The sequence below is a fragment of the Nannospalax galili genome, unplaced genomic scaffold (assembly GCF_000622305.1).
Source record: "Nannospalax galili isolate Female #2095 unplaced genomic scaffold, S.galili_v1.0 scaffold870, whole genome shotgun sequence".
Taxonomy (NCBI): Eukaryota; Metazoa; Chordata; class Mammalia; order Rodentia; family Spalacidae; genus Nannospalax; species Nannospalax galili.
In genome coordinates, this window is record NW_008329130.1 from 2,023,373 (window position 1) to 2,044,151 (window position 20,779).

At 44.3% G+C, this 20,779-nt stretch overlaps 1 protein-coding gene across 4 annotated transcripts in view; it reads right to left on the bottom strand.

Annotated features, from left to right (window-relative positions):
- Slc25a33 (solute carrier family 25 member 33) overlaps positions 1-20,779 on the bottom strand; it is a 34,648-nt gene that overhangs the window by 10,651 nt on the left and 3,218 nt on the right. For all 4 annotated transcript variants that reach the window (XM_008831913.3, XM_008831912.2, XM_029562995.1 and 1 more), the window contains exon 2: positions 13,976-14,155. In XM_008831913.3, the coding sequence (XP_008830135.1) occupies positions 13,976-14,155 (180 nt within the window). The remainder of the gene's footprint in view (positions 1-13,975; positions 14,156-20,779) is intronic.

Sequence of the window (20,779 nt, forward strand, 5' to 3'; positions counted from 1 at the left end):
CCAGCACCTGGGAGATGGGAGCAGGGAGATCATATGTTCAAAGTTGTCCTTGGCTACATGGCGCTTGAGGCCAGCCTGGACTACACGAAACTCAGCATTAGAAAAGAACAAAACCAAAAATGACCACCAACAAAAACTCAGGGGTTGGAAAGATGGCTCAGCGATTAGGAGCACTGGCTGCTTTTCTAGAGGATCTGGCACCTACCTACATGGGGGCCAACAACCGTCCCTTACTCCAGTTCCAAAGGATCTAACGCCCTCTTCTGGCCTCTGTGGACACTGCATGACACAGGTGCACTTACATGGAGGGAAAACATTCAAAAACATAAAAACAAAAATAAAGTGTATTAAAAACAACAACAACAACGAAAACCCAAGTCCTTTGAGCAAGGCCTCCTGGAGTTACGTGAGAAGGAGCCAAGCTTCGCACCAGCTCCTTGAAGGGATGAAATGTTAAAGGGAGCCCAGACTCCCCACTACAATTCAAAATCAGAAGCTGTAGAATAGTATTTTTATTAACACAGTGACAAAGGATGCTCCAAAGGATCACTTTGCCTCATGTGAAGTGTAGGATGTTCAGGGCTCTGCTATACACTGAAATCCTATTGCAGTAACATGGACACTGGGCAAAGGAACAAGGTCTTTAATCCTAACATGATTCACTGAGAAACAGGCTCAGAGTTCCTTGGACAGCATTTCTTTTGGATTTACTTTATAACAAACCTGTCATAAATTTTAAATATTGTACTAAAGCCCTAAAGAGGAGGAACTGAGGAAGAGGAAAACTTAATAAGTTCCAGGGTCATATGAAAGATACTTAAAGCTAAAGTCTAGCTAGGAGCAGTGGTGTGTGTCAGTCGTCCCAGCACACAGGAGCCTGAGGCAGGAGGATTGCTGAGTCCTAGGCCACCCTGGGCTACAGCCTGAGACTCCATTCAAAAAGTAAGTAAATGAATAGTAAGTCTCCCATTTTAACATTTTCTCTGTGTACAGCTCAGTGGCATTAAAGGTATCCACACTGCTGTGCAATGAGCACCCCTCCCCACCTCTAGGACTTCCCGTTCAGTAGCTGAAATTGTCCTCATCAAACAGGAACTCCCCAGTCGGCCCTCTCCCCAGGCTGTGGCAGTCACTATGCTACTTTACAGAACCTGACTACTCTGGGTACCTCCTGTCTATGTAATAATAACAGTTTTTTTTTTAAATGTGTCTGTCTGTTTCTGAGATAAAGTCTCACTATGTAGCCCCGGCTGGCCTGGAACTCCCTATGCAGACCTCTAACTCACAGAGACCCACGTGTCTCTGCCTCCTCAGGGCTGGGATTAAAGGCAGGTACCAGCACGCCTAGCACACTTCTCTAACATTTTCATACATGTTGTAACATATGCCAGAATCCCCTGCTTTTTAAAAGCTGAGTAATATTCCATTGCTATATATACCACATTTTATCTATATACCCACTTACCTTTTGGCTATGAACATGAGTACAAACATGGTGTCTGTCAGGTCCCTGATTTTTTTTTTTTGAGACAGGGTCTCCCTGTAGCCTCTGGCAGTCTCTATGCAGACCAAGCTGGCCTTGATCTCACAGGCCTCTGCCTCCCGAGTGCTGGGATTAAAGGCATGAGCCACGACGCCCAAAAAGTCCATTTTTATATATTTTAGGGGGGGTGGTGGTGTTGAGACACAGTCTCCCAGTAGCCCCAGTTGGCCTGGATGTACTATATAGACCAGGCTGGCCTCCATCTCACAGAGATCTGCCTGTCTCTGTCTCCCGAGAATGTCTGGTTAAGTCCCTGCCTTTAATCTTTTTAGTTATAGAGTAAGGAACAGAACTGCTGGAGTACATGACTGCCCTGTGTCTCCACTTCTGAGGCACTTCCATTGTTTCCATAGGGCACACCACTGGACATTCCTACCAGTACTATTTGGAGATCCTAAGGACGCACATGACTGCCCTGTGTCTCCACTTCTGAGGCACTTCCATTGTTTCCAAGGGCACACCACTGGACATTCCTACCAGTACTATTTGGAGATCCTAAGGACTGGGTGTGGTGTTGCACATCTATAAGCCTAGCACTCAGGAGGCAGACACAGGAGGATCTCTGGAAGTTCAAGGCCAGTCTGTTTTGAAGGAAGGAAGAGAGGGAAGAAGGGTAGGTATATGGATTTAAGGGAAAAAGTAAAACTATCTTTATTCACAGACAGAATAATCCAATTCTATATGGAATTAAGGGGCTGGAGAGATGGCTCAGCAGTTAAGAGCACTGGCTGCTCTTGCAGAAGATTGGGGCTCAAATCCCAGCCCCCACAGGTGACTAACAACCATCTGTAACTCCAGTTCCAGGGGATCCAATTCCCTGGCCACCACGGGCACTGTACAACACAGGTGCACTTACATACATGCAGGCATAATACACACACACACACACACACGCATAAAGTAAAGTTTTTCAAAAAAGTCATGCAAGATTGCAGAATATAAGATCAATATACAAAAATGATTTGTATTTCTGCTTATACAAGAGCAACAACTCATTTGAAAATGGAATTAATAGTGGATATCTGCTTCTTTTTGGGGTGATGAAAATGTTCTGAAATTAAGACAGTTGAGGATCACGTAACTGAATTTGTGAAAACACCACTGAATTGCATACTGTAAAAGGATGGCTTCTGTGGTATGTGAATATGGTCTCCATAAAGGAGAGTAAACCATAAATGTAGTAAGCCAGACCTCTGCCGCATGTACATAATCAAATTACTTCAAAAAATCTTTTCCACACTGAAATACACAAACCAGACACTTCAAAGTGATCCTAAGACACACTTGTTTGTGTGGCCCGGATCACCTTCTCTCAAGCTCGGCCACATCTGGACAACTAGGGATCAGTTCTCACAGCAAGTGCAGTAGCGTTCCATCCTTTCCTATGGCATTTAGAGAAAGTCAAAGCAATGAGGTTAAAGTAAGACTGAACCAGACAATGGAATATGTCTCCAACCACAAAGAGAAGATGTGATATGTGCTACAATGATGATGAACTCACGGGGCTGGAGACGGTCAGCACATCTGCTGCTCCTGCAGAGGATCTGGGTTCCCAGTACCTGTACTGGGTAGCTTACAACCATCTCTAACTTCAGTTCCAGGGAATCTGATGCCCTCTTCTAGCCTCTGCAGGCACCAGGCATAGCACATACATATATGTAGGCACTCACAATTAAAGCTGGGTAAAGTAGTATATACCTTTAATCCCAGCGGTGATAAAGCAAGGTAAGTGGATCTCTGAGATTAAAGTCAGCCCATTCTACAGAGTGAATTCCAGGCCAGCAGGGCTATATAATGAGACCTGCTTCAAATTAATTAATTAATTAAAAAAAACCCAAAATATTAAGCTAGGTAAAAGAATCCAAAACCAAAAAGCCAGAGAGCATATAATTTAATTTACATCAAATATCCAGAAGTGATAAAAATGCAGAGACAGAAAGCAGACTGGTGGCTGGTTGCCCAGGGAAGAGAGTGAGGGATGGGGGTGACTGCAAATAGGTAGAGGGGTTCCTTTTAGCAGAAATGAAAAGATTCTAAAACAAAACTGGTAAGAATTGTACAAAGCTCTAGGACTATCCTAAGAACAGAACAGTTGTACTGCTTTATTTATTTATTTGTTTGTTTGTTTGTTTATTATTTTGGTCTTTTTGAGACAGGGTCTCGTAGCCCCAGATGGCCTGGAATTCACTATGCAGACCAGGCTGGCCTTGAATTTAAGAGATCTGCCTGCCTCTGCTTCCCCAGTGCTGGGATTAAAGGTGTGCACCACTATGCCTGGCTTGTATGAACTGGCGCTATGGACAGTTGTTAGCTGCCACGTGGGTGCTGGGATTCAAACCCGGGGCCTTCTGCAAGAACCAGTGTTCTTAAATGCTGAGCCATCACTCCAGCCCCGCCCCCCACCTGATTTTTAAACAAGGGTCACCCTATGTTGTTCAGGCTGGCTCTCTCCTCCTGCAGAGTCTATGGGTATATGGTACCACACTGGTGAACTGTAGCACTTTTGCATGGGTGGAATGTATATATAGTATGTGAATTTCATCTTAATAAATCTGTTCAAAGAATACTGGGCAAGCAGGAAAGACTCAATGAAAAGAAGATCTAGAGAGGAGGAAAGATGCTGATAGGAAGACAGTGTTAAAACAAAACCCAGTTCCTATCCTATGCTAATTGCTATAATAGGTAAATGATAAGACTGGGAAATATACTGTAGAAAAGTTCAAAAATAGTACACCAGCCAGGACTGGTGTATGGGCCTGTAATCCCAGTTCCTCAGGAGGCTGGGGCAGAAAGACCAGGAGTTCAAGGCCTGCCTAGGCTGCCCAGTGAGTTCAAGGCAGCCTGGGCAATTTAGCAAGACCTTGTCTTAAAAATAAATGTTTAGGGGCTGGAGAGATGGCTCAGCAGTTAAGAGCATTGATTGCTTTTGCAGAGGACCCGGGTTGGATTCCCAGCACCCACATGGTGGCTACGAAAGTCCTTAATTCCAGTTCCAGGGGAATCCGAAGCTCTCTTCTGAACTCCATGGCATTGTATGGCATGGGTGCACTCATATACATCTAGGCAATACACTAATACACATAAAAAAAAACAATAAATAAAATATTAAAAAAAATATTTAAGCCAGGCATGGTGGCGCATGGGAGGCAGAGGCAGGAGGATCTCTGTGTTTGAGGCCAGCCTGGTCTACATAGCGAGTTCCATTAAGAACACTGACTGCTCTTGCAAAGGACCCGGGTTCAATTCCCAGCACCCACATGGTGGCTACCAACTGTCCTTAACACCAGTTCCAGGAGAATCTGAAGCCCTCTTCTGACCTCCTCGGCATTGTACGACACAGGGGCACTCACATACACACAGGCAATATACTCATACACATAAAATAAAAACAAAAAAATAAAATATTAAAAAAAAGGGGGGACAGATGGGGATGTAGGTCAATGATGGAGCATCTGCCTAGCATGTGTAAAGCCCTAGGTTCAATTCCCAGTTCTGTCCCCTACAAAGAAGTATATCAGTATGATTTATTATTACTTTTGGTGACAGTCACACTGTATAGCCCAGGCTGGCCTCTAGCTTGCCACCTTCCTGCTTCAGTCTCCCAAGTGTCAGGATTACATGTGTGCAACAGCACACATGATTCATGGATAAATTTTCTTTTTTTGAAAAAATACTTTATTTTCAATTATGGGTATATGATTGTGTATGTGCATGGGAGTACAGGTGCCCACAGAGACCAGAGATGTCAGAGTCCCTGGAGCTGGAGTTACAGGTGGTTGTGAGATACCCAATATGGGTGCTGGGAATTGAACCTGGGTCCTCTGGAAGAGCAGCAAGCACTGTTCTTACTGAACCATCATCTCTCCAGCCCCTAGATGAAATTCCTTTTTTAAATAAAAAAAATTAAGATTTAAATTATTTATGTGTACGAGTATTTTGCCTGCATGTATCTAAGTGTACCACGTATATGCAGTGCCCATGAAGGTCAGAAGATGGCACTGGATCACCTGGTACAGGAGTTACAGGAAGTTGTGAGATGCCTAATGTGGGTGCTAGGAACTGGGGTCTGCTGCAAGAATAGCCAGCGTTCTTAACCTCCCCTTCTAGCCCTAGATGAAATTTCTTGAATTTGAAAACTATACTGTGGCTGTTAAGGGCACCTCTGTGATTGGAAATAAGCATTAGAGAATTAAGGTAAAGGGGCAGGATGCCTAATACCCATTTTCAAATGATTCGGAAGACTGTGCATAAGGACACAGCAAAATGCTGAAACCTGGTGAGTCCATGAGAACGCAGAGGCATGTTATCTGTGCCACTCCTATGGCTTTTATGTTACTTAAAATTACCTCAAGATAAAAAATGATTTCTTATAAAAGTTTACTATAGGCCATAAAAATGCTGAGATCCTGGTCATAACCCATAAAGTTTATAAAAACCAAGGGTTAAGATAAGCACAGTTCTTGGGATTTTATAAGCATAATACTTCGAAATGAAATTCATGGTGTTTGAATGAATATTCACAATGGCCAAAAATAAACAACATGACTCCTTCTAGAGTCATAAGAATTTAGGTTTCCTTTTTTTAAAAAAAATTTAATATTTGTATTATTTAATGTGTATGAGTGTATTGCCTGTATGTATGTTAAGTGTACCCATGTCATGCAATGCCCAAGGAGGTCAGAAGAGGGCATTGGATTCCCTAGAACTGAAGTTACAGACAGTTGTTAGCCATCATGTGGGTGCTGGGACTCCAATCTGGGTTCTCTGCAAGAGCAGCTAGGGCTCTTAATTCCTGAACCATCTCTCCAGCCCAAAGAATTAAGGTTTTCAAATTAAAATATTTGCTATCTTTCTGAAAGAGGTTTACTTCCAAAAGGCCAAGCTCCCTGAACAAAAGCTTGTTTCTAATAGCACCTTGAAGTGAGCCACTTAAAACACAGTACATGGTAAAAATTTCCAGATGCTAAGTTTCTAAGCTTAGATTTCTATTGTGGTCTCCAGTAATGAACACTGTGCAGCTCCAGGAGCCATTCAAACACAATTAAGGGAGCATCTGGCTCCAGGACGCTGGGAGCCCTCATCCATAATACAGCAGGCAGTGCATGTCCTCAAGTGACTTAGGCCTCTCAAGAGCTGAAGACAGTCTCCATAGTTACGCATATTAAAAGTTGGCAACAAGTCAAACCTGTTACATAATCTGAACTTCTAACCTATCTGGGTGTTTATAAACTCTTCTGGAACAATCCAGTTCCTACTATAAATGGCACACATCAATTTTGAAAGACCCATGTAGGATCCAGGCTTGCTCTCCCACTGGCACATCAACTCTTCTATGGAAAAAAATGTGTAAAAAGAAATCAAGACTTGTTTGGAGCATTTTAGCAGCTCCCCATTTTAGAGGCATTAGTGGCATATGCTATCAGAGACTAATGCAAGAGAAGCTTATTGGAACCCAGCAATCTTCCAAAGACATGGAGGAGCTCACTGTTTTATGGAGCTCACTATTTTACGTGCACTACTTCCCATGTTAAAAGGGGGCAGGGGGTGGAGGTGGCTCGAGAGATGATGGCTCAGCAGCTAAGAGCACTTGATGTTCTTGTAGAGGATCAGAGTTTAGTTCCCAGCACCCCACATTATGTGGCTCACAATCATCTATAACTCTAGCTTTGGGGATCCCACACTTTCTTCTGGCCTCTGTGGTACGTGCACTCATGTGCACATACCCACATAGAGACACACTCACAAACAAAAAAAATTAAAACTAAATCTTATATAAGTTACCTCAATAGTTTAAAGCTTCAACAAAAACTTTTTTAAAAAACAGACACCTGGGGCTGGAGAGATGGCTCAGCAGTTAAGAGCACCGACTGCTCTTGCAGAGTACCTGGGTTCGATTCCCAGAGCCCACATAGTGGCTACAAACCATCCTTAACTCCAGTTCCAGGGGAATCTGAAGCCCTCTTCTGACCTCTGCGGCACTGCACGACACAGGTGCACTCACATACATGCAGGCAATACACTCACATAAAAATAAAAATAATAAATAAAATGTTAAAAAAAAAAACCAGACACCTGAAAAAAATTTTTTTTTAATTGTGTGCACTATATGTGTGTGTATGTATTCCTGTGTATGTATGTGGAGGCCAAAGGTCAATGCTGGTGTCTTTCTCTACTGCTCTCTACTTTAAAAAAAAAACAAAAAAAACATGTAAATGCTTTTTTGAGATGTGTAAAATTAGGCAAAATTAGTCATTAATTAAAAAAATATTTTATTTATTATTTTTATTTTATGTGTACGAGTGTACTGCCTGTATGTATGTGAGTGCACCCGTGTCATGCAATGCCAAGGAAGTTAGATGAGGGCTTCGGATTCCCCTGGAACTGGAGTTAAGGACGGTTGGTAGCTGCCATGTGGGTGCTGGGAATCGAACCCGGGTCTTCAGCAAGAGCAGTCAGTGCTCTTAACTGCTAAGCCATCTCTCTAGCCCCCTATTTATTTATTTATTTATTTATTTTACTTTTTTTCTGTACGAGTGTATTGCCTGCATGTATGTAAGTGTACCAGTGTCATGTAATGCCCATGGAGGGCAGAAGGGGGTGTCAGAACCCCTGGAACTGGAGTTAAGGAGTTGGTAGCTGTCATGTGGATGTTGGGAACTGAACCCAACTGAACCCAGTCAGTGCTCTTAACTGCTGAGCCGTCTCTCTAGCCCCAAAAGTCAATAAAATTTTAAGGGATTTTACATGTGATTCCTTCACTGTCCATTGAGGTTGCTGAAGTTCAAGATTTTCAAGATAATCCTTTCTCAAGGAACCCACCCCTAATCCAGCTGTGCCATCGGCCTTGCCACAGTGCTATGTCTGCATGAATTGAGGACATACTCATGACAACCTCACAATTCTCCATCTGAGGTCTTTAGCACCAATTTCTTGAAAGAATTTAAAACTATTTTAGGGCAGATCTGCTTTTCTCAGTTGCTGACACCCATGCTTCTCTTAACAGGAATGAGTTCAGATCACATTCATTCCTAAGCCATCACTCAGGTCTGTAGGCTATGGCAATGCTAACTTAAAACAGACATCCATTCACAGTGAAAGGCATCTTTGACCCCAGACCTATGTTCAAGACAAGCCTCATCCTCATTATCACTTTGAGCTGTGGTGCATGTTCTTTCTTGTATGTTATCAAAACTCATACTGAACAATGAGTTCTGGGATGAGTTCTGGGTTGCAAATGATTTTTGCACCTGTCTTGAACAACCACGTATACAATGTGCTATCTACCATATTTTTTGAAACAGGGTCTCTCACTAAACCTGGAACTCGCTAACGGCAAAACTAGCTGGCCAACAAGTTCCAGGGAGCCTCCAGGCTCTGCTTCCCCAGAGCTAGGATTACTACTAGAATTGGTTAACTTCCCTCCCTCCCTCCTTCCTTTCTGTATGTGACAATATACATATAGAAATCAGAAGGCAACTTGCAGGAATTGGTTTTCTCCTTCCACCATGTGGGTTCTGGGGATTGAACTCAGGTTATCAGGCTTGGTGGCAAGAATCATCTTTATTTTTTTTTTAAATTCAAGTTTTATAACTTTCATACAATGTAGTTTGATAGTATTTAGATCCCCTCCCCTATTCATACCCCCCCCGCCCCACTGCTTACCACACAATGTATGTACTCTTATATATATAATATGGCCTATAGAGTCTGATTTGTCTCCAAATGTCCTTCAGTGTGGGTCCATGCACAGGGCCCACCAAGAGTCCCATCTCTGTAAGACACTGTCTTTCCCCCTCCAGCAGCCAGTAATTGGCATAAGCTCCTTAGGTTGGGCTGGGATTTCTTACCCACTTCCCCATGTCTATGCTGGGATTCTGAGCTTGCATAGGATTTGTGCCTGCTGTCACCATTGCTGTGAGTTCATATGAGTAACTGACCAGCTGTCTGGAAGACTCTGTTTCCTTGTGGCCATCAGCCCCCTCTGGCTCTTACGACCCCGCTCCACAAGGATCCCTGGCCTTGGGAGGCAGAGGTTTGAAATAGGTGTGCTATTCAGGGCTAAGCACTCGGCAGTCTCTTGTTCTCTGCACATCAGCCAATTGTGCGTTTCTGTGTTAATCACCATCTGCTGCATAAGGAAACTTCTCTGGTGAGAGTTGAGAGATGCATCCATCCTATGAGTAGAGGTTGCACTGAAGATGTGTCACTTAGGGGTAAGCGTGTCACAGACATTATTCCTGATGTTTGACCAGTTCTGAAAGTCTGTAATAGTCTCCATCCTGGCCAGTTGGGCACACTCTGGCAGCCTCAGCAGGATGGGGCCAAGGCCCAAAGAGAGCTGATAAGAAAAGGAAGGGCTGGTCCCAAAGCAGGGGGATGGGCACAGTGGTGGGCAAGAGCCATCTTGCCAGTCCTTTTTTTCTTTTTTTTAAAAAAATATTTTATTATTTTTATTTTATGTGTACGAGTGTACTGCTTGCATATATGTGAGTGCACCCATGTCGTGCAATGCAATCCCGTGGTCGTCAGAAGAGGGCTTCAGATTCTTCTGGAACTGGAGTTATTTTTTCTTTTTAAAATAAACTATCCATGTTGGGCGTGGTGACGCACACCTTTAATCCCAGCACTCGGGAGGCAGAGGCAGGTGGATCTCTGTGAGTTTGAGGCCAGCCTGGTCTACATAGTGAGTTCCAGGACAGCTTGGGCTATAGGGAGACCCTGTCTCAAAAGACAAAAAAAAACAACAACAACAAAAAAAACACAAAAACCCCCAAACTATCCATTCTCCAATGGATCACGTTTTTTCCTCTAATAAGTTAAACTAAACACCACAAGTGATTTGCATCTTGAAAACTTCCTGTAAAGCAAGTGGCTGATATGGCTTTGTATAGTAATTGCTGAAGGGCAAGACAAGTAACAAATGGCTGAGCTTTAAACAGATGACTGTTATATATTTGGGTTTTTGATAAACTCAGTGTCTTTTAAAGACATGGAAGAACTCCCAAGATGGGTCGGTCTTGCAGGATAGAGCAAAGGCCTGGGCCTTGTCTTTGCTCACGTTCCCCTAGCGCTCTCTCTGCAGACCATCACCACTGGGCTTGGCTCAGGGTGGGGGCTGAGCAGAAGGCAGCCATCCTCCGTGAACACACAACCATGGCAGTTCCCTGTTCACTGCTTTCAGATCTGCAGTAACAGTGCACCTGGACCCCAGGACATGCTTTCTTCTGGTGGGAATTAGGAAAACACCAAACCAAGAAATTCCGCTGCAAATCTTGTTTAAAAAATAAAAGACTAAAGGCGTGGGCCACCACACCCGGCTTAAAAAATATTTGATTATTTTTATTTTCTGTATGAAGTATATTGCCTGCATGTATGTGAGTGCACCCATGTCGTGCAATGCCTGTAGAGGTCAGAAAAGGGTGTTGGATCCCCTGGAACAGGAGTTACATGGATGGTTGATAGCTGCCATATGGGTACTGGGATTTGAACCCAGGTCCTCTGCAAGAGCAGCCAGTGCTCTTAACCACTGAGCCATCTCTCCAGCCCCATGCAAATCTTATGTTTAAAGCACAGAAAAGTGCTTACTGTAATGACAGCAGCACATATTTGTCTACAGGGTGGGAGGCTGTTAAGGACCCTGCATGGCCTTCACTCACTTGTGCAAATTCATTCAAGCACTTGGTTGGTACAGGGTTGGTTCAGGATACTTTTCTAGCCACAGGCAACATTCTAAGGAGCCCGAGGGCATTTCAGTTATCAAAATAAACATCCCCATCCCCAACAGAGACAATAAGATGTTAAGAAAACAGTGCTGCTGGAGGACGGAGGCAGATGCTGGGGATAGAGGAGCAAAGCAGGATGGGTGTGGGGGGCAAGCTCAGTTTAAATAGCAGGGTCACTGCCAGGTCTTCCTGCAAAGGTGACCAAACCACAGAGGTAAAGCACAGCACAAGGAACTGCTGGTAGAAAATGTTCCTGTGCTTTCACAGGAAGGAGGCTGGAGGGGGAACAGGGAAGTCACAGGAGGACCAGAGTGCAGGCCCCAGGGATGGCAGGAGGCTCCCGCTCTTGCTCTGTCACAGGTTCAGGAAGTTGGACCGCCACAGCTCAGGCCAGAGCAGCCAGAAAGCTAACGAGGCAGCTTTCATTGGGACGGCACCGGAGGGAGCAGTGAACAGGGTCCAGGTTCTGTATCTATTTTGGTGCCCAAGTTGACTGGGCACCAAAGGTCCTAGAACTACAGCTGCGAGGATGAACCTGCTTTAAGGAAGCAGGAAGCCTCCAGAGACAGGAGTTCAGGAGCTTTGTTTTGCAGCCATTTTGTTAGGAAGGATGGAGAACATTCAAGCTGTCTACACAAGGCAGCAGGGGCAAGTGAGAGAAATACTGTCACTCATAGGTGACTACACGAGAGCTCTATAAGAATAAGCCAGGCTCCGAGGGGCTGGCAGGGCAGCAGACACAGCTAAGGGAACAGAAGAGGCAGCCAGCGAGGAGCAGGCTATGCTCCTGGCACCTGTGCCAGCGTGGCTATCTCCGCATGACACCCGGAGGACTCGGCAGCTCAGCCCTGCCCTTCGCTGCTCCAGACTGTTCTTGGAAATAAAGGGGCTGTGCGGAGCATGACTTTGGGTTTGCGCCTCACTGCTCACCTGCATGTCCTCATCAATGCTAATTCTTTAAGGCTGTTGTGAAAAATCGTTTTTTTTTTTTAAAAATACCTGAAGGCCGTTAATAACAGCTGAAGCCACGGGAGAATCCTAAAAACGTGTACAATGGCTGAGGAAGGAAAGCTGCAGTGCATGAGCCCTTGGAATGAAAAATGCTACGTCACCAAGCTTTCTTAACATGGGCAGTGTCATTATAATCAAAATTTACTAAATTCCATGACTTATGTTTTGATGTCGATATGGTATAAGTAGCTAAGAGTGTTCATAGGGAATCACAGCTTATGACTACAGCCACAGCTGTACCAACCAATGGATGCTTGTGGTGTGGAAGTGATTAGGAATGTAGGACATTTTCAAAGTCAGAATGCCTTTTTCCTTCAGTTACACTGTAATTAATAACTGCCCTACACGGGGCAACTGGAGATAGGAGAGACAAAAGATACTGAAGACAGAGAACACACATTTCATAAAACTTAAAATAGAGAAGAAGCCGGGTGTGGTGGCGCACACCTTTAACCCCTGCACTCGGAAGGCAGAGGCAGAGGCAGGCGGATCTTTGTGAGTTCGAGGCCAGGCTGGTCTACATAGCAAGTTCCAGGACAGCTGGGGCTACAGGGAGACCCTGTCTCAAAAAGACCAAAAAAAAAAAAAAAAAAAAAAAAAAAAAAAGAGAGAAGAATCAAGCTTAGCCCTATGGATAGCCACAACTTTTGGGTAATGGTTTCTCATGTACAGTAAATGTAAACTAGTCACAAGCTACGTGGCAAACATGTATGAAGAAGTACATTTTTAAAATTTAATTATTTTTATTTTATGTGTATGAATGTATTGCCTGCATGTATGTAAGTACACCCAGGTCGTGCAATGCCCATGGAGGTCAGAAGAGGGTGTCAGACCCCTGGAACTGGAGTTATAGATGGTTGTTAGCCATCATGTGGGTGCTGGGAATTGAACCCAAGTCCTCTGCAAGAGCAGCCAGTACTCTTTGCTGAGCCATCTCTCCAGCCCCCCAAAGAAATTCATTTTGAACGTTAGTGGTCAGATTACCTGTTTATCTCACTGTGACTAAGGTACTGCACGCTCCTTAGATGAAAAGTGTCACTAGGAGGAAGTGTTTTCTCAGCCACTTAGGATTGATCCTGGCTCACCTTTATCTTCACTGTGATTCACCCCTGCCACGTCCACAATTATTGGCCTCAAGCCTTCCTGTGCCAGTTTCTAACCTCCTGGTTCCCAGTCAGTGGCACAGTCCAGCTCTGCTCAGTAAGCTAGATGCACCCTCAGATACATTTAATCTACATGGATGCCTGGATCATGCACAGGTAGGTTCCACAAACAAAACACACCTGAGAAAGAAATCGAGCTTTCATTCTACTAATCTCAAGCATGGCTGACCTCTGCCCAAAGGACTACGTGTGGTGGTTGTATTCACTGTCTTTTTTTGACATTTTCGTTTCCCAACTAAATCTCTATACTCATTAACAGCAATTTCTTAAAAACATCTGGGCTGAAAAGATGGCTCAGCCAATAAAGGCACGCGTTACCAAGCAAGCCGACCGAGTTTGATGCCTGGAACCCACATGGCTGAAGGAGAGAATCAACTCTCACAAGTTGTCCTCCGACCTCAACACACATGCTGTGACACACTGCCCCCCTCCTCACAAAATAAGAAATCTAATTCTTCTTTTTGGACTACAACTGTGATAGAGGAGAAGGCAGGTGACAGGGACGGAGAGGGCTGGATGAATGGGACTGAACTTACTTCAGAACCTGTAAGAGTCCAGGTGTCACAGATGTTGGTCTCACCATTCCAGCTCCACTAATGGTCCCCAGATGAACCTGAGGATAATATACCGTCCGAAGTGCTAGTCTTGAGGACTGCAATCTGGTCTTAATGACTTCTAGTGGGCAAGTGAAAATAGCACCAACTGTGCCCCCGCACCTGCAGAAAAAAGCCATAGAGGATCAGAATGGCAGCATGTGTTACCTAACCTTTCTGTCTTTAAAAAAGTGTTCACTGAATCAAAGTTATGCTGGAAGGTAAAAAAAAAAAAAAAAAATTAGTTGAAATTCCAGAGCTACAGAGAACCACTGTTAACTATATCTGTCACATGGATGCCCACATCACTTATGCTGGTCTGCTGCGATCCCTCTGTATTACTCTATAATCTGTTAACCATCCGCCTCCTGATGGACATTCATCCCACTTTCAGTCTCGCCACCCAGCTGCTGTGAGCAGTCTAGAAATCAGCCTTATATCAAGCCAAACATTCAGATAATGGAACTATTTTGAGACTCTATGTTTAGCAATGCGGACCTGTCTCGTGTTGCCTTCATGTACTGCTCAGTGCACGCTGTGTTGCCGTGTCTGGGATGGTTCCTCTACGTCAACCACCCCAGCTCTGCCCTTCAGAGTGTGCTGATATCAAGAGACTTCATGAATTACTTCTTGAGCATTTTCCTTTTTGAAACAAGAACTGAAGCCAGGCACAAGCCAGGCAATGCTCTACCACTGGCTATACCCCTAGACCTTTTTTATTGAGACAATAAAAAAGCCCGAGCTTGCAATTCTCCGGCCGCAGCCTCTGGAGTAGTGGGATCACAGGTGTGCACCACCACGCCCAGCTTAAATACCTTTCTTCAAGACAACTCCCTTATTTATCCTAAACTACCCATTTCCATCTTCTCTTACATGACACTACCTGCAAAACCATGTTTCATGGGCTAGTTCCCATGAATGATACCATGTGTCATCTAAAGTCACTAACCATACAATCAAGGACGAATACAGGCTTTCCTGGGAACATGGCCCTACAGCAGGGTGAGTTCCCCAGGTCAGGACCTGGGGCCTTATTCATGTTTGCATCCACAGCATTACGACCAAAGTTCATAAATAACAGCTCAGCCAAGGACTATTCAGTTGAGATTTCACAGAAAATGTTTTGTTTTAAAAATATGTGTTTAATTACATACATTTGGGGGAGGGAAGGAGGCATGTGGAGGTCAGAGGACAACTTTCCAGAATGGTTAGCGGCTCCTACCATGTGAGGACAGGGGATTGAACCCAGGTCATCACTTTGGCAGCAGGTGCCTTTATCCACTGAGTATCTCACCAGCCATCTTTTAAAATGTATCTAAATATTTGGGGCTGGGGAAAGTACTCTACCTTCTATCCCCTGCCCTCTCACCATAGACTGATAGTTCCTTGGAGAACTGGTCTATGTAGAATATTTTTTAGCCTCTCTATAACGGTGAATGTGTTAGAGATCTAAAGAGAAATCTAGCACTTAATATATACCCACAAGAAGGGACTAAAGCAAGATCTTGACAGGACTTAAAATCAGGCCCAGAGCCAGCAAGACGGCTCAGAAGTGGATCAAAGTGCTTGTCATACAACCCAAGTTTAAGCCCTGGAGTTCCTATTAAAGTTTTAAAAGCTGGTAGGAGTGCCTTGTATCTGTAACTCCAGCCCTAGCACTCCTCCAGAAAGATGGGAGGTGGACAAAGGAGGATCGGATAGAAGCTCACATATACAGAGCAGTGACAGAGGTAACAAGAGAGACCCAACTCCCCAGAAGTTGTCCTCTGGCCTCTATACACATGCCATGGCACTTCCACTCCCACTACAATAAATACATTTTTTAGAAAATCAGGGGCCTGTAGTTACAGAGTGAGTAAGACCCCATAACTCAGCATTGTACTGCTGCCATTAGTTGAATGTTTCTGTTGGGTATGCTGGCTCACGTAGGTAATCCCAGGATGCCAGAGGCCGAGAGAGGATTATGAGACAGAGACTGGCCTGGACTACATAGCAAGACCCTGTCTCAAAGAGCAACACATCTTTAATCCCAGCACTCTGGAGACTTCAAATTTTTTTTTAAAAAATATTTTATTATTTTTATTTTATGTGTATGAGTGTATTGCCTGTTTGCACGTTAGTGCACCCATGTCGTGCAATGCTGCAGAGGTCAGAAGACGGCTTTGGATTCCTCTGGGACTGGAGTTAAGGATGGTTCATAGCCGCCATGTGGGTGTTGGGAATTGAACATGGGTCCTCTGCAAGAGCAGTCAGTGCTCTTAACCACTGAGCCATCTCTCCAGCCCCAACTCAAATACGTTAAAAAAAAAAAAAAGCAGGGTGTGGTGGCGCATGCCTTTAATCCCAGTGCTGGGGAGGCAGAGGCAGGCAGATCTCTGTGAGTTCAAGGCCAGCCTGCTCTACATAGTGAGTTCCAGGACAGCTGGAGCTACAGGGAGACCCTGTCTCAAAAAGACAAAAAAAAAATTAAAAAATTAAAAAAAAAATTAAGAAAAAAAAGGAGAGCCTCATTTATATGGTCTGTACAATTTTGCTCTAAGTACTGAAATGCATAAAGACAGGACACAGTGGAGAATGTTTAAGAGGTAAATACCTTTTAAACCTGTATCTTTTACACTGCACAAACCACTTATCTTCTGTAATAATAACAATCATATGCTGGAAAATCTACTCAAGTAAGAAAAGGAAGTGACTATCATCTACTTTGGTCAACAGCACAAAACCAGCTTCTGGGTAAATCCTTTCATCACAAAGTCAAATCACACAGGGGATGAACACCTTTGCTTTGACTTTAAGTCAACCATACTCGTTACTTTGGCCAGCTGTCAACTGAGTCTGTGCCACTGATCTGAGGGTGACTGGAAGTAACGCTGTCCCCCCAGACCGTGAGGGGCCTCTTTGGGGGTTAGCAGGCTTCACCCACTGCCTACCACATCTTCTGAGCTGCACACTGCAGCTGTAACAGAAGGGGTTGGCAGGGACAAGGGCTGGCTCCCAGGCCACTTCCCACTGCGTGGCTGGGCACTCGAGGGCTTGGGCACCTCACCCATAGGTAGGAGGATGCCATGACAGTGCTGCAGCTAACCACCAATAACAGGGGAAACTGTGCAACTCAACACCAAAGTACTATTATCAAAATTAAGTTGCTGGGCAAACCCCTTCTTGTCTAACCAGAGAAATGAGCCTTGGGTGTGAACTGTGCAAAGGAGATTAAGTCACTAAGCTGTATGAAATACAGTCACTAAATACTCATAATTGGAAGAAAACAAATTCTTTTATAAATTTCCTAGCAGAATTTTTCCCTTTTTGGTGGTGCTAGGGATTGAACCTGGGCCTCACACATGTTAGACAAGGACTCTACCACTGAACTATATATCCGGCCTCTAGCAGAATTTTTCAAGTATCTTTCAGCTTAACTTTTCTTTCTTTCTTCACGATCCACTGTGTACAAGACTCTCACCAGTCTGAGAAGGCAGTATGGGTGAAATACTGATCTATCTAGACCTACCCTTCAAACTTTTCTAAAACTACTCAAAGGTGGGGGATGTAGCCCTATGGGGGAACACATGTTTTGCTTGCTTGTAAAGGTCTTGGGTTCAATTCCCAGCACAACACACACAAAACGAATCATAAATATTTAAGTTTTATAAAAAGTCAGGTCCAAGATTACAACCAATTATATTCTTTGCAGAAGAATGTGCTGGACATTTCTCAATTGTCTGATCCAAGCAGCACCTGGCTCCTAACCTTGGTAAACACATTCAGTCAGCCCAACATAAAGTTGGGCAACGACACTAGCCAACACAAACCCATCACCTTACAAGCTCAGTTCACAAACGGCATAGACATGGTTCTGGAACAGCCTCCCGTCCACTATTACCCTCCCGTCCACTATTACCCTTCAGCTGTGCACTTCTGAATCCATCTTTTCCCCTTAATGACCTCCTGGGCAGATTCCTCCCAGTAACTTAAAGGTTTTCAAATGTATCCCCACAGAAAACATCAATCTCTAACCTCCTCAAAACTGCCCTTTACTACTACTGCTAGACAGATCTGTGGCTCCATTTAGGATTCCCTGGGCATGGGGACAGAGAGGCGACAGGTGGTCCTCCACAATGTCTGCCTTGCCATGGCTCCATATGGCAGTGTGCTGTGCTGGTGGCCTTGGTGAACATTAGAATCTGGGTGTAGAAGATGAAGGCTCTTCCAGAGAGTACTAACTAAGGAGTGAAGGCCTGCCCTGGAGTAGGGAATGCCATCACAGAGACTAGGGTTTATGGACTACAGAGGGCAAAGGAGAACCCATTAACAGTGTTCTCCCATTCTGTCTCTGCTTCCTGGCTACCTGGAATTGTTCTGCTCTGCCACATCCTATCCACCACGACGGAATGAAAACTCAGAAAACATGAGCCCAAATAACTCCCGTTTTCCTCTAAGTTCTTCTTTCTGCTGGGCATTTTGTCACAGTGACAAAAAAGCCTAACACACCTGGCTTGGAAACCCTATAGCCGAGTGCCAGGCGTGGTGGTGCACGCCTTTAATCCCAGCACTCAGGAGGTAGAGGCAGGCGGATCTCTGTGAGTTCAAGGCCAGCCTGGTCTACATAGTGAGTTCCAGGACAGCTGGGGCTACAGGGAGGCCCTGTCTCAAAAAGACTTAAGAAAAAAAAAAGTGGAGAGTGGTAGAGGAAGACCCCTGATGTCGACCTCTACACACTTGCAGGTAGACATACATGTACACAAGCATACATCATTTTAATCTTAGGGTTATGGTTAAAATGTGCAGATCACTATTCTAGAACCATAGTTCCTAGCCCAGGCAATTCTGCCCCTACTCCCAGTGACATCTGGCAATGTGTGAAGACATTTTTGACTACTAAAGTGGGGGGTGAGTGTTATTAGTAAGCCAGGGTTACTGCTGAACATCCTACAATGCACAGGATAGCCTAGAACCTCAAAATAATTCATTATCCTGTCAAAGTTGGGAAACCCTGTTCCAGATCAATAAAATGGACATTCTTTCAGGAGGCAGTAAAACAGTGAGGTGGCCCTGCTGGCAGCCTCCAGCATCCATCTCCCTCTCCCTCTGTCTTAACCAGTCCTTGTTTCTAAGTCATACAGTATGAATGGGATCAAGGCCATTTCTAGTTTAAGCTCTGACTCACTGAAGCCCATTAACACGATACCATCCACTCCACCACATTGTTCAGAGAAAGGCATGTGATTTGGCCCAAGACACTCAGCATAAATTCCCTTGGAGCAATGACTGGTTTAGAGATGGGTGTGTCTCCAAGCTGATCCAATGAATGAAATTCAAGACCCACTCAATGGCAGGAGAGACAGGGGAACTGTGGGAAGGAGGTCAAAGAACCGAGCAGACAGTACTGGGAGGCAGATCCCCAGTAATACTGTAGAGCTGTTTCAACAAGCCCTCTCCTTAATAAGCCTGTTCTCCCTCTAGAATTCAGGCATGTGTACGGACAGAAAAGCCAGTGTGTGGGGGTGTAGCGAGATGGCTCAGCCGTGAAGAACACTGGCTGCTCTTGCAGAGGACCTGAGTTCGAATCCCAGCACCCACATGGCAGCTAACAACTGTCTGTAACTCCAGTTCAGGAGGATCCGACACCTTCTTCTGATCTCCAAGGGCATTGCATGACACAGGTACACTTACACACATGCAAGGCAATACACTCATACACATTAAAAAAAAAAAAGAAAGAAAAAAAAGAAGTAAAGAAAAACCAGTGGGGACTAAATTTTCTTCTACAACTAAAAGTTTCAAAAAAATTTACACCTGGGGCTGGAGAGCTGGCTCAGCAGTTAAAGAGCACTGGCTGCTCTTACAGAAGACCTGGATTCAATTCCCAGCACCCACATGGTAGCTGACAATCATCCTTAACTCCAGTTCTAGGGCATCTGATACCCTCTTCTGGTCTCTGTAAGCATTGCACACATGTGGTACACTTATATACACGCAGACAAAACACTCACATACATAAAATAAAAATACATTTAAAAAAATTACATCCAGCTTCTCAAGAAAGCTCATAGGTGGGATGTTTTACTATAATAAATAATCTTCCAAAGGGCAGTCAGGGGCTCCTGTGTATAGCACATTACATTTCCCCAACAGCTACAAGGAAACTTCCTGGATGTTAATTTAATTTCTCTTCCTGGATAATTTTGCTCTGGTTACTTATGTCAAAGTCCAGTGAAATTCTCTGGACTGTTCTACTCAGAGCAAACACGGAAAGCTTTGAAGGGAGTAACAGACATAGGTCACAGTTAGCTTTGAAGTCTATTTGTCTAATTTCTAAACAAATCTATGAATTAGATTCCCCTCCCTGTTCCCTTTTATATGAAAACGAAGTTCTTGTGCATTTCTCTAACCTTTGCTCATTTTCCCTTTGCAGAGTTGAAACAGTGTTTATTATATACACATATTTAATTTTTACGTTTTAAAAATATTTCATTTATTATTTTATTTTTTTGTCTTTTTTGAGACAGGGTCTCCCTGTAGCTCCAGCTGGCCTGACACTCACTATGTAGACCACGCTGGCCTTGAACTCACAGAGATCGCCTGCCTCTGCCTCCCAGTGCTGGGACTAAAGGTGTGTGCCACCATGCCCGGCTTTTTTTTTTTTTTTTTTTCAGGGTTTCCCTGTAGCCCCAGCTGACCTGGAACTCACTATGTAGACCAGGCTGGCCTTGAACTCACAGAGATCTGCCTGCCTCTGCCTCCCGAGTG